Below are 16687 nucleotides of genomic sequence, written 5' to 3' on the forward strand. Positions count from 1 at the left end.
TCTTTCACTCGACAGACATGGGTTGGGGTGGATTCCGGGAACTGGTGATGGACAGGGAGGCCTGGCGCGCTGCGGTTCATGGGGTTGCTAAGATTCAGACGCGACTCAGTGACTGAACTGAACTGAAAAGACCTGTAATTGTTCCCAGCATAAAGAACAGTGCCTAGCAAGTGAAAGTGAGCGAGTAGTGCTCAGTATATATGTTAAACACACACACACACACTCACTCATACACAACTTGGGCATGTCTTTCATGTGGCTCCACACCAGTATTGTGAGCACTTTTCTCTTTATTTACAACACTCCCAAAAGCTTCTTGGAGAAGGTTATGTGTCATTTCTCATGGTAGGCGATCAACACTTAATGAAAAATTAAGAATTGGTATCTGATAACTAAAATGTACCCTAAATGACATCCAATGGCAAGTCAGTTTAAATATGCTTTGAATGCCTTCTCTTTAAGACTATATTCACAGTACATTTTGACTGATATTTAGCTGTGATATTTATATAAAGGCTAATTTTGCTCACCTGGATATGCAAGTGTGCACATTTCAGCTACTAACTGGCAATAATCTAATTAATGTTAATAAATCTAAACGATGGCTAAAACAATGGAAGGAGACAGAAGCCAGTGACAGTGCATTTAAGCCTGAAGTTTTGCTCTTGTAAATGTTGACACTAACAGTGATAACAAGAGCTAATACATACTCGGCTCTTTCTAGGCGCTACGGTTCTTCACCCTCCTCCGCTCCAACAACCCCATCAGGTAGGTATCTCTACTGTATCCATTTTGAGACAGAAAACTGGGAGACCAAAGAGCTTGCTCAAGGTCACAGTTAAGAAGTGACGGAATAAAATTCTGGCAATCTGGTTTTCAGAGTCCCCAACATTAAACCACTCGCGATATTGCCTCTACTAAAGCCAAGCCGGTGAGGATCAGAAGAGAAGCAATAGCGGACCCCAGCTTGTTGGCCAGTGAAGCTGAAAGGCGGACAGGCTTGGCATAGGGTAGGTGATTTTCTTCCTAAACTTTTCCAAGTACAATGTTAAACAACGCCAGACTGTTTCAACACACAACTATGTAACTTAAGAATATAAAACTTCAGGTGTACCACCCAACTCTGAAGTAGCCACAGACAACTTTCGAGCGCTGCCGAGGGGCCGGACCCGCGGGCGGGGAGGAGACGCCTCCATCGGCCGGCCCCGCTGCATCACGGGAGCTCGCCTTGCACGGGGGCCGCTGCCAGCTTTCCACGCACCTGTACTGCGCAGGCCTCCCAGGCGCTCTTTTGGAGGCGTGACTCCTGAGGAATTGAGGGTTTCGTTTTATCTTGTGGAATGCCGGCGTTCCGGTGTAAACGTGGAGCTTCCCTAAAGTGAGATGCGAGATACTTCTCTCAGTTCCCAGCAGCCCGGAACCACCGATCGGAGCACCGAGTTTCCTGAGTGCCCTCATTTACTACGACTTCCGCCTACGGGTCTGGAATACCCAAGGCTCTCTGGTGGCGAACGGCAGGAAAGGCACTTCCGGTATCTGTTGCCAAGGCGCCGGCCCGCTGGGCCTAAGGAAGCGACATTGTTGGCGGCGTCCTCTCCCCCCATTCTGGGGGTCGAGATGACGGGGCTCAGCTACACGGAGATGGAGGGCTGTCGTAACCTGCTCAGCCTATTGGACAACGATGAGATCATGGCCCTGTGCGACACTATCACCAACCGTCTGGTGCAGCCTGAGGACCGCCAAGGTAAGGGTAGACCCCACCCCCCAACCCCCAAAGAGTGGCCATCTCTCCTCAGGCCTCACTCGGCCCCCAGCTTGCTGGAGCGTGTGAGTGAAGGCCGTGGTAGGTCTCTCTCGCGGTGGATACCCCGGGAATCGTGGACAGTATAGCTGCTGTGTTGCCTCGTAGCCATCCATGGCTGACCCCTGCCTCGCCAAGCACTGGGGGAAATGGTGGGCCGAAAATGGTGCTTCTTTCCAGGTTTTAATCCTTTAAATGTTATGGGCAAATGCTGCTTGTTTCGTTTCGAAAATTCAATGTACGTGAATATTGTTTTTTTTTTTTTTTTTTAAAGAAATTCCGGGAAGGCGGGTGTTCTCCTTTTTCAGTTTCGATCAGGGGAGAACTATCAGCTGCTGCTTATTTTCTTGAGCTTGGGGAAGATACCATAAACACTATCAGTCTGCTGCTTTATGAGCTTAAAACAACTGCTGTGATGAAAGAGCAGCAGTTTGAATTTATGTCTCTTTTTGGATCGAAATTTTTTCAGAGATGATTCTGTGTACTAGGACTACATTCAGAGCCAAATAAACATTTCGGTAGAGTAGATTTCATGGGTTACAAATATTGTTTGGTCGTAATGTAATGAGTAGCTTAAGCATTAAGCCTTTATCATTTTGTATATTACCTGACTAGTTTTATTTTAAATTTGCTGAAATTTACTTTAAAATGGGAAAATTTCTGACTCCTGTATTAGCTTATGACTTAAGTATCAGAGTCTGCCTCTTAAAGTCTGCCTTTCCCTTTAAGACCTTTTACGTTTTTGCCGTTTAAGATCATTCATTTGAAAGTGAACCATGAACACCAAATGAATTTCTAAGAAGTTAGACTGAAAATAATTTTAGAATTAATGTAGTTCTTTGGCATTTATATATTTTACATGGTAATCACCTTCTAACACTATTGATGAATAGATTAAAATATAATTGATGGTGGATCTAAAAGCAAACAAGAAATGAAACTACCCTGTACAAAAATGTTAGGTGATGTGAAGAATCATTTCTGGGGTGGTGGAGGGGGCGGGGAGAGCATAAGAAAAGATAGTCAACATCTTTAGAAAGCAGTGAAATAAAATCCGAAAATATATGGTCTCTTTTATATGTACCAAATTTCCAAAAACTAAACATATAAACTTCAAGTATTGTTTATCTTGTGAAGTAAGTCTTTGACAACTACTGGGGCGTGTAAATTGGAACAACTACTTTGGAAAACAAGTTTGATATCATCTCCTAAAATGGAAGATTGCTTACATGAGTGTTTCAAACTTAAATATGCCCATGAATCTCTTGGGGATTTTATTAAAATGCAGATTTTTATTCAGTAGTTTTGGAGCAGGCCCAGAAATTCTGTCTTTGTAACAGGTTCCAGGTGATGATCATTCTCCTTGCCCTTCTGGGCTGGGAGACATTTGTGTACTGGGTAGTTTCATTTCTTGTTTGCTTTTAGATCCACCATCAATTATATTCAGCATTTTAATCTATTACAGTTTTAGTCACATTCACCAATAGTGTGGAGATGTTCAAAGCAATAGTATTAGTACTTGGATACATATAATAAGCCTATAAAACAGAAGTAAATACCTTGTAGTATAGTCTGTAATTATCTTAGTGCAGTACTGAAAATCAGTTGACTACAGCTCTGTTTATCTCAGAAACAGTAAAAATTAAAATTACAGTAATATAGTGATGGATTAGGTTTATAGACCATTCAAAGAAATACCAAACTATATTCTGTAGGGCTACATGGTTGCATTGTACTGCTATAAAGAAAATTGAGGGAATTCCCTGGTGGTTCAGTGGTTAGGAGTCTGTGCTTCCCCAGCTGGAGGTCTGGGTTTAATCCCTGGAATTCCTGGTCGAAGAACAAAGATCCCACAAGCCCCAAGGGGCAGCCAAAAAGAACGAAAATCGAGGAAATTATAAATAGCAGTTAGGAGAGTATCTACATGTGAGGTAAAGAGAGAGAGGGAATAGCATTAGAGAAAGGTAAAGTGAGGACCTCAAAGATACTAATTATTCCCATATCTTAAGCTATGTCGTGTGTATATAGGAGTTCATTTTATTGCCATTCTGTATACTTTATATGGGCTCCCCTGATAACTCAGTTGATAAAGAATCTACCCGCAATGCAGGAGAGCCGGTTCAGTTTCTGGGTTGGGAAGATCCCCTGGAGAAGGGATAAGCTACCCACTCCAGTGTTCTTGGACTTCCTTTGTGGTTCAGCTGGTAAAAAGTCCGCCTGCAGTTCGGGAGACCTGGGTTTCATCCCTGGGTCAGGAAGATCCTGTGGAGAAGGGAAAGGCTACCCACTCCAGTATTCTGACCTGGAGAATTCCATGGACTGTATAATCCATTGGGTCACAAAGAGTTGGACACAACTGAGTGACTTTCACTACTTTCATACCTCATACATATAAAAATAATGTTTAGTCTGTTTAACAGAAATTCTTTTAAAAAAGAGACGGTCTTGGCTCTGCCACTTCTTACAAGTATGATTATTGATGCCTTATGTATCCCTGACTTTCATTATTTGTAGAGTAAGGAGATTGAACTGAAAAGAATTGTAATTTTGTCTGTTTTTTGAGATTGTAAATGAATGTAGGTCTATTGACCTTATTGGAAAGAAATTTTTTTTTCCTCTTATTCAGTTTTTTTCTTAAAATACAACCATTCCTTAAAATGCTTAAATTCACAATCCTTTATGAGAAGTAAAAGGAAGGAGGAATTTTAGGTAGGGAAATTTATAAAGAAATGTTTCTAAAACCCAAAACCTGACAACCCACTTCCTGGTTTTTAAAAATGATAACCATCTCATACAAAAGCAATAATGCCATGAGAAAAATTTATAAAATATCATTTGATAGTGTTTCTGCTAACCCTGGACAAGTTTACAGGTGACTCATGATTTTCTGCTAATCTTTACAATTTTCTTTTAGATGCCATTCGTGCAATATTAGTCTACAGTCAAAGTGTAGAAGAACTTTTGAGGCGAAGAAAAGTCCACCGAGAAGTCATATTTAAGTACTTGGCAACACAGGGTGTTATTATACCTCCAGCTACTGAAAAACACAATCTTATTCAGCATGCAAAGGATTACTGGAAAAAGCAGTTACAACCAAAATTGAAGGAAACGCCAGAGCCAGTTAAGACAGAGGACATTAGACCCTCTGAACAGGTAAAACAGATTTCATAGTGATAATCCTAAACCATAGTTTGTGTAAAAATCTTTAGATAACCATAGATCTGGAGTGACATGGTTAATTAATGTTTATTTTTTATAATTTTAGCTTTATATCTTTTGCATCCTAAAGGAGCAGTAAAGCACCTAAGACAAAGTATTTTTTTTAATTGTTTTTATTGAAGGATAATTGCTTTACAGAATTTTGTTGTGTTCTGTCAAACTTCAACATGAATCCGCCATAGGTATACATATATCCCCTACCTTTTGAACCTTTTTTTTTTTTAATATATTCAGGTCTGATTTCTGGTAGGGCCGAGTTCCAGTCCTCCCTTCTCTGGAGGCCCAGGGAAAAGTCCCATAACACATGGGTATCTGTAGGTGGCAGGAGACGTCTATAAGGCCACCCCTTTGCCCACCTCCTCCCCCTTCTTTCAATCTGGCTTCCTTTCCTCCCTTGAAATCTTTGATGTTAGTACTTGGATCTGAAGTTCTGTGTCTCTGAGAGACTGTATTCTTGTGTTTAAGGGCTTCCCTGGTGGTATAGAGGTTAAAGCGTCTGCCTGCAATGTGGGAGACCTCGGTTCAATCCCTGGGTCGGGAAGATCCCCTGGAGAAGGAAATGGCAACCCACTCCCGTATTCTTGCCTTGAGAATCCCATGGACGGAGGAGCCTGGTGGGCTACAGTCCACGGGTCGCAAAGTGTCAGACACAACTGAGTGACTTCACTTCAATGTATATATGATATTCTGTTGATTTGTGAGGGAAAAATGTTTTGCAACCCTTTATCAAATGGAGACTTGGTTTTAAAGACGGTAGATAGACTGCATGCATGCCAAGTCTCTTCAGTCGTGATCCTGTGACTGTAGCCCACCAGGCTCCTCTGTCCAAAGGAGTCTCCAGACACTACTGGAGTGGGTTGCCATGCCTCTCTCCAAGATAGACTGCAGGGTCAATTTAATTTTAATTTAGCCTCTGGTTCTCTAATTTTTTTTCCCCCTTCTTTAAAAGAACACTGTTGTAAGCCCTTTCTTATTATGAAGACTTTCTTTGGCATTAAATTGCAAAAATGAAAGAAATTTTTGTTATCTATAAAAAAAAGTCCCTGTTTTAGTAACTTCCTCCACTGACGTTGGCTGTTTGTATTTCTTTGTATTTCTACTGTGCATTTTAAATACTGTGTGAATATTTAAATACCTATTGACCCTTTAGATAACTTGAAGTTTTTAAACTACACACTCACATTAAATTAAGTGAGAGATGTTTGCCTTCACATTAGGAAAGGATATTCTAGGGCTTCCTTAACGTACTGGAAAGAGTGTTAACTTTGAAATCATATAGATGTGACTTCAAATTAGGGGGCCTTGTTTTCTTTATAAAACAGGCATAACAATAAATCTGTGTCATAAGATTTGTGAAGATAGAAGGAAATAGCACTTAAGTGCCAAGCACAGTGCCCAGTACATTTAGTAGTATGTAAATGTACTGGGCATATGCCCAGTAAATATAAGATCTTAAACATTTATGTGAAGTACTATGCTCTGGAATACATGTTGAATAGAATGGTAGTCTCTCAGGTGTATTTTTACAATATTTCCTTTGGAAAACATATTTCCTGTGTATGAAATTAATCCCAATCATAGAAAATAATCTATTTCAATCAAATTTAGAAGTGTCTTTTAAAGACTGGTTTTATTATAAACTTTGCTGCATATGAAATATACTGCAGTAAGGTGTATTCAGTTAAAGCAGTTTGAAAGTTTTGACAGGTAACATACCTGTGATTCACTGCCACAATCAAGAGAAAACGCTTATGTAAATCATTATTATTGATTTAATTCATGCTTATATTTTAAGAGACTTGGTTGAATCTTAATTTCTTAGAAGTGTCAGAAGTTTAAACTTATTAAATGACCTCCCCTTTTTGAGAAAGAATGTACTATCATTGAGTTCATAGGTGGTTCATTTCCTTTTTGCTACAACTAGTACATTAAAACTTGACTCTGAAATAGCCTAGATAGAAAATAGATACGAGAATTAACCTTGGTTTTATTAATCAGCAGGAGAAAGAAGAAAAAAATGCCGAAAAGGTTGATTTTCGTCGATTAGGTGAAGAATTCTGTCAGTGGTTCTTTGAACTTCTGAATTCTCAGAATCCTCTTCTGGGACCACCTCAAGATGAATGGGGGCCACAGCACTTCTGGCACGATGTCAAGCTTAGGTTTTATTACAACACATCTGAACAAAATGTGATAGACTACCATGGAGCAGAAATTGTGAGCCTTCGTCTGCTGTCACTAGTGAAAGAGGAATATCTTTTTCTCAGTCCCAACCTAGATTCCCATGGACTAAAATGTGCTGCTTCTCCCCATGGTCTCGTTATGGTTGGAGTCGCTGGGACTGTCCACCGAGGAAACACTTGTTTGGGCATTTTTGAACAAATTTTTGGACTCATCCGCTGCCCTTTTGTGGAGAATACTTGGAAAATCAAATTTATCAACCTGAGGATTATAGGAGAGAGTTCCCTTGCTCCTGGAACATTAATGAAACCGGCTATTACATTTGAACCAAGTGACCTAGAAGCCTTTTATAATATAAACACTTTATGTGGTCCAGTGAAGTACAACTCCATGTAAGGCAGGCACTGGACAGTGGGATTGGAGACCAAGATTCATCTAGTGGAAGTTAGGCACTGTTGAACAAAAGAGAACTGATTTTACCTCACCCTTGAAGCACTGAGTACAATGTCAGTCTGAAAAATCTTCTATACGGAAATTCATCCAAATACTACATCAGTAATGTCTAAGTGATTTCATATTGGGGGGTTGACATATTTTAGTTGAAATGTCTTTCTTGACTACAAGCTAACATATTATGTGAACACTTCCCTCTTTTCTACTTGAGTCGCAGCAGATATTCTGAAAATTTCATGCAATTCGTCAAATAAATCCCACTTCAGATGTTGTAACTGACAGTGTGCCTTCGAAATCAGTTAATATTTTCACTTAGTGGGTATTCTGCTGCTATCTGTACTTTTCATGTGGGGGAAAAATTAATAGTGTTCAAGGCTTCCCCTTTAAGTTTTTCAGTTACTTTTGTCTAAATCTAAGTAATTTTACAAGTACATCTTAATGACAGTATTGCTTTAAAAAGAAGTACATATTTTAGAGATGTTTAAAGTCAGGGTGTTTTTTAGAAACTTGAATGACATTCTCGTAGAAAAAGTACAGAAATTTAGCTGGTGGAGAAAAATTTAATTTGCTTTTTAAAATATTTAATGAATGTTTTTCAGAGTTATCTATTGTCCAAGCAAAATATCTTATAATATGCAATGTTTTTTGAAGTATTTTGGGTAATAAGTGCTTTTTTTAAAACAGACGTTTTTCTTTAAGCTTTCAGCTAACAGTTTTATAGAGCATTTATTATACTATTGAAATTTTTTAAAAGGTATACCCAGTTTCTAATTTAAATGAATTTTTTTCTCTTGAATGATCTTAGGTGACCAATACCCCAAATTAAACATATGTTGAGATATATTCTCACATCATAAATTAAAATTATTAGGATTTTTGCACTTCTAATTTGTTTTACTAGATTTGAGTTACAAGATTAGATTGCCAGATTACACACTTGCTTTAAAGTTTAAATTCCTTATCACCTAGCAGCTGCTTGCTGAATCTGAATTTATTTAATAATTTTAATTTACGGAAATGTCATTTGGAAAAAATTCAGCTGGGAAATGTTGTGATCAGGTGCTTGTACATATTAATTTTTTTTTAACTTTAACTCAGCTCATGATCATCTAAGGTGACTTACAAAATTTTGGAAACAGGAGGAAAAGAATGATCTTTGTAAATTTTTTTTAGTGCCATGCCTCTTATGAAGAGTACAAATTGATACATCCCCAAATAAGAACTTAATAAGGGAAATCCCTTTAGTCTGCTGTAAGAATAGTGCTTTGTTTAGGTTTTTTTTTGTTGTTGTTGTTCTTTAAGTTTGCAGTATCATTTTAACATGTAATTGATAGATATCCTTAGTAAAGGATAAAATTTAAAATTATTCACATTTTCTTTGCTCTATTGCTGTCAAATACTGTAGAAATGATACCAAAGGAAGATGCTCAGGATGGGCAGAAATTACCTGTAGGTATGTTCAGTATTGAATTTTTGAATGTGTAATGTTCAAGTTAGGCTGCAATCTGCGTGTCCCTTCAGTCACCCTTTAAAAATGTGAAATCTTTCTGATGTACTAAATGAGAATTCCCCTAGAGAAGGAAATGGCAACTCTAGTATTCTTGCCTGGAGCATCCTATGGACAGAGGAGCGTGGTGGGCTACTGTTCATGGAGTCACACAGAATTGGACACAACTGAGTGACTAAGCACAGTTGAGAATTAGAGCTATATTTTATTTCCTTTGAATCCCCACAGCTGGCTACACAGTGGGACCTAATGTCCAAGTGAATGGGTGAATGAATGAGTAAAAGACACTTAACCTACTGTATAAAAGACTTTTTTTGCATCTAGGTTTTGTCTTTGGTTCTAGTCATTAGTGGTGGTCTTGGGGTTATATAATCTGTTGGAATTTAATATGTGGATGCACAAACTTTTAGGCCCCAAATTAGGATAAAATTTTAACTTCCCATTAAAATTTACTGACATAAAGGTCAGAGTAGGATATACTGGAGGGCCCTAAGATGCCTTGGAGAAGGAAATGGCAACCCACTCCAGTATTCTTGCCTGGAGAATCCCATGGGCAGAGGAGCCTGTCTAGCTACAGTCCATGGGGTCACGAGAGTTGGACATGACTTAGAGGCTAAACCACCACCACCAGCAAGAGGCCTAGAAACAGTTTTGGGGAAGTACGTATTTCTGTTCAGAGAAAGATCTAGAGGAACTGAAATTTGTTCATGACACTTAAAGCTTGGCCAGGCCTTTGAGAACATCCAAAAGTGCACTTAATTCATAGCAATTCAGTGGTCAAACCAGGGCATACCTGGTCTGTTTACTGGAGGCTGATTTGCTGTAGCTGACTGTGACACATCAATATCCTTTTTTGTTAAAATGAAAATGTATTTGTTGTATTTGGATGTTTTACTAGTATCTAGAATACCAAAAAACATTTCATGTGTCTTGCTAAAATATCAAGTAATAGAAAAAGCCCTCTCTAGTTTTATTAAATCAACTTGAAAATGGCAAACACAGGAAGACATTCTTGGGCTATCAGAAAGGCAACATTTTTATGCCAAAGGAAGACTAGTTAGTTAAGCCCAGTTAGACAGTGTAATAGCACTCCAGAAAAGGATTTAAAGAATAATGGTATAACTAAATAAAAAAGATAATCAGAAACATTGTATTTCAGCTTTTAGCAAAATGGCTCTTATAGCTTAAAAAGTCATAAAAATGAATGAAAACCATTTCTCAGCATCTATTTTCACAAATTTAAATGCCCCGTTTTAAATTTGGGTTGTGGGGGACCTCTTGAAAAAAGGGAGCTATGTTCTCTCTCTATCAAAAATGTTTACATATGTTGTTCAGTCAGTAATTCATGTCCAACTCTTTGCAACCCCATGAACTGTTGCACACAGGTTCCTCTGTCCTCCGCTATCTCCTGGAGTTTGTTCAAATTCATGTTCATGGAATTGGTGATACTATCTAACTATCTCATCCTCTGTATATATTGTAACTTTTGCATAATTCAGGGAATTCATGGACTTACCTAAAGCACATCTGTGAGTCCTGTAGGGATCCTTATATTTGATATCCAAATCCTGCCATAATAATTTATTTCCTGCAGACTTAAATTATTTTTAGAAGATTTTGTGCTCTTACCAAAGTCCTTAAGCTAAAAGACTAAATCTTACTAAGAATAATCTAGAAAGTCTGTTGTTTATGATAGTTAACTTGTGAGTTTTTCTTTTTCAGTAGGTGTTAGATGTTATGACAAAACCTACTAAAATAGTATCAAGTGAAACAAAAATATTAATGCAGAATTCATTTTATTTTGACAAGATAGGTTTAATGGCCATGCTTTGGAGAAAGGGATGAAATGTGTATGTAGCCAGTTTGAATGCATGTAGCACAGCTGTGGTGCTGGAAAACAAGACTTCTACATATGGGTTTATATGCATGTATTTATTGAACATCTGCAATCTAAGTCAGTGAATCAAGCATAAGAGAAAACAATACATCAGTAGGTTGATCTACCTAAACTTGTTTTGAATTCAACTCTCTGATTTTAGATGTCTTAAGGTGAGAACTGCATTAGGCCCTTTGCTAGAGTTGGAAGATATTTCTGCATTGTCCAAGAGTGCACTAAATCCTTTCAGCTTTATTTTTCCTAGTTTGAACCTTTCCTATAGTCTTTCAGTAAAGTGTTGAGTGATATTTACTGTGAATCATAATGTGCCCCACAATATTAAACCAGAATCTCCAGAATTCCTTCTGTATAGTCATGAAATGTTACTGGAATCCCTGGCCTAATCTCATTTACCTTTTCAGTGAGTCACTTAGTGAGGGTTCTTTGGTTGGCAGATTTCATCTTAAGTTTTAAAACAACTTAAATCTCAAGTATGAAATTAGTAGTATTTGAGTTAATGAGTTTAAGGATTGAAGGAATCTCTTGGTGTTCACTGCCAGCTGTGTTACTTATCTGATGGGATATTTTCTGAACAAAGCATCATAACTACTTAAAAGCCTTTTTGCTTGAAGAATTTCATAAACTTGAATTAATCTTTTCTATTTCTGATCTTATACTATACTAATTGTTCTCAAGTTGTTAAAGGTACTTTTGTCTCCCTAAATAGTTCCTGGAATTGATGATTCTTCCTTATTTCACAATCATTCCCACCTGTGCCTTGCACAATATAAATAGTAGCTAAATTGGGGTATTTATTATATGGCAGTTACTTTTCTGTGCATATTGTGTGTTTTAATTCATTAATCCTGTGGACAGCTATCACTTATTGGAAAATAGGGTTGAGTAATTTCCCGAGTTTTCGGAGCTGATGGTAGAGCCTAGGGTTAAACCCAAATTTTAGATTTTGAGAGCCAGTGTGTGGTAACTACTATACATAGTGCCTTGTATCTACAGTAGCCTGTGGGTTTTGTGTTTTCAGCTGTGTTGAGAAGCATGTGGGATGTTATTAATAGTTCCCGATCAGGGATCGAACCTCTGCTCATTGCAGTGTCAGCATGGGGTCTTAACCACTGGACCACCAGCTAAGTCCCTAAAGTAGTTTTTGATGAATCTTTTTTGACTGTCATTTGCTGTCACATTTCCAAAGCAAACATGCCTTTGAATTGTTCACCTGGATTAGGTGGGAGTGTTAATGCATACTGTTTCCTCTTGTAATTATATTATACCTCTTAAGTTGCTTTTTTAGGTGGTATAAAACCACTTGGAAGAAAGATAAAAGAATCTTACTGTATGACAGTGTTACTTATGAAAAAAGGATAAATTGGATAATTGGGAAATTAAAATAATTTAAAAGTGTAACAATTTGTATCAGATTTCTTGAGCTCCGTGTGTCACAAGCTTTAGTGCCCTCTCCTTCCTGTTTGTGACACTGTTGAGATTTTGGCCTTAGAGACAGTCTTTGTGTCATACGTGCAGTTTCTTGGCATGTCTGGATGTAGCATATCTATAGTACTGTTTTCTGTTTTAGCTGCTGAAATTAGACCCTCGTTACCTAACCCTTGTTATGTAGTAATTTCTTATTTCTTTGCTTTAATATTTCTTGCATATTTGTGACATTAAAATTTCCTTAAAGTACTACAGCTTTCATCATATCTTCCAGATATTTCAGTGGTGTTACATTACCTACAAAATAAAATCCGGATATCACAGTCTTTTTTTTATCACTGTCTAGCTTGATTCCATTCATTTGCACACGCTGTTTGGTCCAGCGGACATCTGTAGCTATGTAGTCTTTGTATTTATCCTGTGCTTACTTAGCTCTTTGCTTTTACTGGACAGTATCCAAAGTTGTAGAATTTAATTTTTTTGTTGCTTCAGACAGCCTTATTGTAGAAAGAAAAGGACTGTAATAGAAATGGAGTTTAAAAGCTGAAAATTTCTCCGTAAGTCAAACTGTATTTTCTCTTGAGTTTTGTGTACCTTGTCTTATCACAAATAATCTTTCCCCAGCTTTTTGTATGGCTGCTTTTTCATCTTTGAGGATTTGCCTTAAATGTTTTCTCACAAGTGGACCCTCTTTATAATATTGGTATTTATCAGAGCACTTTGTTTCAGTTATAGCACTTTAGATATTATTGTTAGTTGAATTTCCCTTACTAAGATTTTAAGCTGAAAGCAGGGATTGTTTTACTTTTCCATTGTATTTCCATTGCTTTGCACACACGGTATTCAATAATGTTTATTAAAGATATAAGTTAGGGAACAAATGCTAGTTTTTATTCAGAATTTTATAGGTTCCTAGTCCTTCGTGTATCTGCTAAAGACATTGCCTAGCACATATATTGGATACTCAGTAAATTTCTAATGAATAAACCAAAGTTATTTTCCTGAATATGAATTCAAATTAACTGGTCGACAGAATTATTCCAGTACTCTTGCCTGGAAAATCCCATGGACGGAGGAGCCTGGTAGGCTGCAGTCCATGGGGTTGCAAAGAGTCAGATATAACTAAGCGACTTCTTTCACCTTTCACTTTCATGCATTGGAGAAGGAAATGGCAACCCACTCCAGTGTTCTTTGCCTGGAGAATCCCAGGGATGGCGGAGCCTGGTGGGCTGGTAGACACAACTGAAGCGACTTAGCAGCAGCAGAATTATTAAAGTCCATGCTTTTGTAAAGATGAAGAAACAGGCTCCAAAAGTTAAATAAGGTGCCAAAGTTCACATACTTTTGTTGTAGAGACTTTTTTTTTCACTCTGGCTTTTTATTTTTTTGGTTTGTTTTCTTTTTAAATTACAAAGCCTATTTTCTTGCACTTTAAGTCCAGTCTGACTACTGCTACTTCCTTATTTTGAAGGAATTTCAACTCAATTGCTTCACATGTAAAAGTGAACCAGATGATTTCTAAGGTTGGCTACAATTTTTTTTAAAGTTATACATGATTTTGTGATTGTATACCTTCTCAGCAACTTAAAAATATTTTCAGTGAATTTGCAGTTCATTGTTAAGGAAATTATTATTTTGCTTCTTCATAAATCATGCTCATTGAAAAACACTTTGCATTCTTTGTTTTTTCCAAACATTTTTGAGGATGTGTGTGCAGTATGTACTTCTGTTTACAGAGGAAATATATATAAAAACATTACAAATCATATCTAGAATAAAAAAGGGAAAAAGGTATGAAGCCTTTAAAATACTCTTACTTTCTAATCACTATAAATGCTTAAATGTGAAAATGTGGTGTTCTCTACAACGTTTTGCTTTGTTGCATACGGTTAAAATCATAAGTCCAGGTCTTAGTCAAGAAAAGTATAAAGTGGTTGACAGAAGGCCAAATTATAGATTGCAAGTTCAGTTCAGTTCAGTCTCAGTCGTGTCTGACTCTTTGCGACCCCATGAATCGCAGCACACCAGGCCTCCCTGTCCATCACCAATTCCCGGAGTTTACCCAAACTCATGTCCATCGAGTCGGTGATGCCATCCAGCCATCTCATCCTCTCGTCCCATTCTCCTCCTGCCCCCAATCCTTCCCAGCATCAGGGTCTTTTCAAATGAGTAAACTCTTTGCATGAGGTGGCCAACGTACTGAAGTTTCCGCTTCAGCACGTGAAATGTTCCCTTGGTATTTCTACTTTTCTTGAAGAGATCGCTAGTCTTTCCCACGCTATTGTTTTCCTCTATTTCTTTGCACTGATCACTGAGGAATGCTTTCTTATCTCTACTTGCTATTCTTTGGAACTCTGCATTCAGATGCTTATCTTTCCTTTTCTCCTTTGCTTTTCGCTTCTCTTCTTTTCACAGCTATTTGTATGGCCTCCCCAGACAGCCATTTTGCATTTTGGCATTTCTTTTCCATGGGGATGGTCTTGGTCCCTGTCTCCTGTACAATGTCACAAACCTCCGTCCATAGTTCATCAGGCACTCTGTCTATCAGATCTAGTCCCTTAAATCTATTTCTCACTTCCACTGTATAATCATAAGGGATTTGATTTAGGTCATACCTGAATAGTCTAGTGGTTTTCCCCACTTTCTTCAATTTAAGTCTGAATTTGGCAATAAGGAGCTCATGATCTTAGCCACAGTCAGCTCCCAGTCTTGTTTTTGCTGACTGTATAGAGCTTCTCCATCTTTGGCTGCAAAGAATATAATCAATCTGATTTTGGTGTTGACCATCTGGTGATGTCCATGTGTAGAGTCTTCTCTTGTGTTGTTGGAAGAGGGTGTTTGCTATGACCAGTGTGTTTTCTTGGCAAAACTATTAGCCTTTGCCCTGCTTCATTCTGTACTCCAAGGCTAAATTTGCCTGTTACTCCAGGTGTTTCTTGACTACTTTTGCATTCCAGTCCCCTATAATGAAAAGGACATCTTTATTGGGTGTTAGTTCTAAAAGGTCTTGTAGGTCTTCACAGAACCGTTCAACTTCAGCTTTTTCAGCGTTACTGGTTAGGGCATAGGCTTGGATTACTGTGATATTGAATGGTTTGCCTTGGAAACGAACAGAGATCATTGTGTCGTTTTTGAGATTACATCCAAGTACTGCATTTCGGACTCTTGTTGACCGTGATGGCTACCCATTTCTTCTAAGGGATTCCTGCCCACAGTAGTAGATATAATGGTCATCTGAGTTAAATTCACCCATTCCAGTACATTTTAGTTCACTGATTCCTAGAATGTCAACATCACTCTTGCCATCTCCTGTTTGACCACTTCCATTTACCTTGATTCATGGACCTAACATTCCAGGTTCCTATGCAATATTGCTCTTTACAGCATCAGACCTTGCTTCTGTCACTAGTCACATCCACAACTGGGTATTGTTTTTGCTTTGGCTCCATCCCTTCATTGTTTCTGGAGTTATTTCTCCACTGATCTCCAGTAGCATATTGGACACCTACCGACCTGGAGAGTTCCTCTTTCAGTATCCTATCATTTTGCCTTTTCATACTGTTCATGGGGTTCTCAAGGCAAGAATACTGAAGTGGTTTGCCGTTCCCTTCTCCAGTGGACCACATTCTGTCAGACCTGTCCATCATGACCTGTCGTCTTGGGTGGCCCCACAAGTCATGGCTTAGTTTCATTGAGTTAGACAAGGCTGTGTGGTCCGTGTGATTAGATTGACTAGTTTTCTGTGATTACGGTTTCAGTGTGTCTGCCCTCTGATGCCCTCTCGCAACACCTACCATCTTGCTTGGGTTTCTCTTACCTTGGATGTGGGGCGTCTCTACACAGCTGCTCCAGCAAAGCGCAGTCACTGCTCCTTACCTTGAACAAGTCGCCCCTCCTGACCTTGAATGCGGAGTAGCTCCTCTCAGCCCTCCTGCGCCCGCGCAGCCGCCGCTCCTTGGATGTGGGGTTGCTCCTCTTGGCCGTCGCCCCAGACCCCGGACATGGAGTAGCTATCAGCCGCCACCCGTGTCCTCGGACGTGGAGTAGCTCCTCTCCGCCACTCCTGCACCGTCGCAACCTGGCGCTCTGGGTCGCCGCCCCTGACCTTGGGCATGGGGTAGCTCCTCTTGGCTGCGCTTCCTGCACAGAGACTGCCAGTAATCCCCAGTAAAAATAAAGATGTTAATAATCAAGTATTTGTGACTCT

The 16687-nt window shown here is 38.7% G+C and overlaps 1 protein-coding gene across 2 annotated transcripts; it reads left to right on the forward strand.

Moving 5' to 3' along the window:
- Positions 1-1207: 1207 nt before the first annotated feature.
- C1H3orf38 (chromosome 1 C3orf38 homolog) lies at positions 1208-12806 on the forward strand. Of its 2 annotated transcripts, none has more exons than XM_004002845.6 (3): positions 1208-1744; positions 4716-4954; positions 7019-12806. In XM_004002845.6, exons 1-3 carry the CDS (start codon positions 1384-1386, stop codon positions 7592-7594), a joined length of 1176 nt encoding a protein of 391 aa, XP_004002894.2. In that variant the 5' UTR covers positions 1208-1383; the 3' UTR covers positions 7595-12806. The 2 variants fall into 2 exon arrangements, with proteins under 2 accessions (XP_004002894.2, XP_012043383.2); XM_012187993.5 differs by having other exon boundaries at positions 7022-12806.
- Positions 12807-16687: the final 3881 nt, after the last annotated feature.

The sequence above is a fragment of the Ovis aries genome, chromosome 1 (assembly GCF_016772045.2).
Source record: "Ovis aries strain OAR_USU_Benz2616 breed Rambouillet chromosome 1, ARS-UI_Ramb_v3.0, whole genome shotgun sequence".
Taxonomy (NCBI): Eukaryota; Metazoa; Chordata; class Mammalia; order Artiodactyla; family Bovidae; genus Ovis; species Ovis aries.

Excerpts from the sequence above, each read along its gene's own strand:
- C1H3orf38 (XM_004002845.6), top strand. The coding sequence starts at position 1,384 with ATGCGAGATACTTCTCTCAGTTCCCAGCAGCCCGGAACCACCGATCGG. Across the intron at positions 1,745-4,715 it reads GCAGCCTGAGGACCGCCAAG|ATGCCATTCGTGCAATATTA; the intron begins GTAAGGGTAGAC and ends ATTTTCTTTTAG. Across the intron at positions 4,955-7,018 it reads ACATTAGACCCTCTGAACAG|CAGGAGAAAGAAGAAAAAAA; the intron begins GTAAAACAGATT and ends TTTATTAATCAG.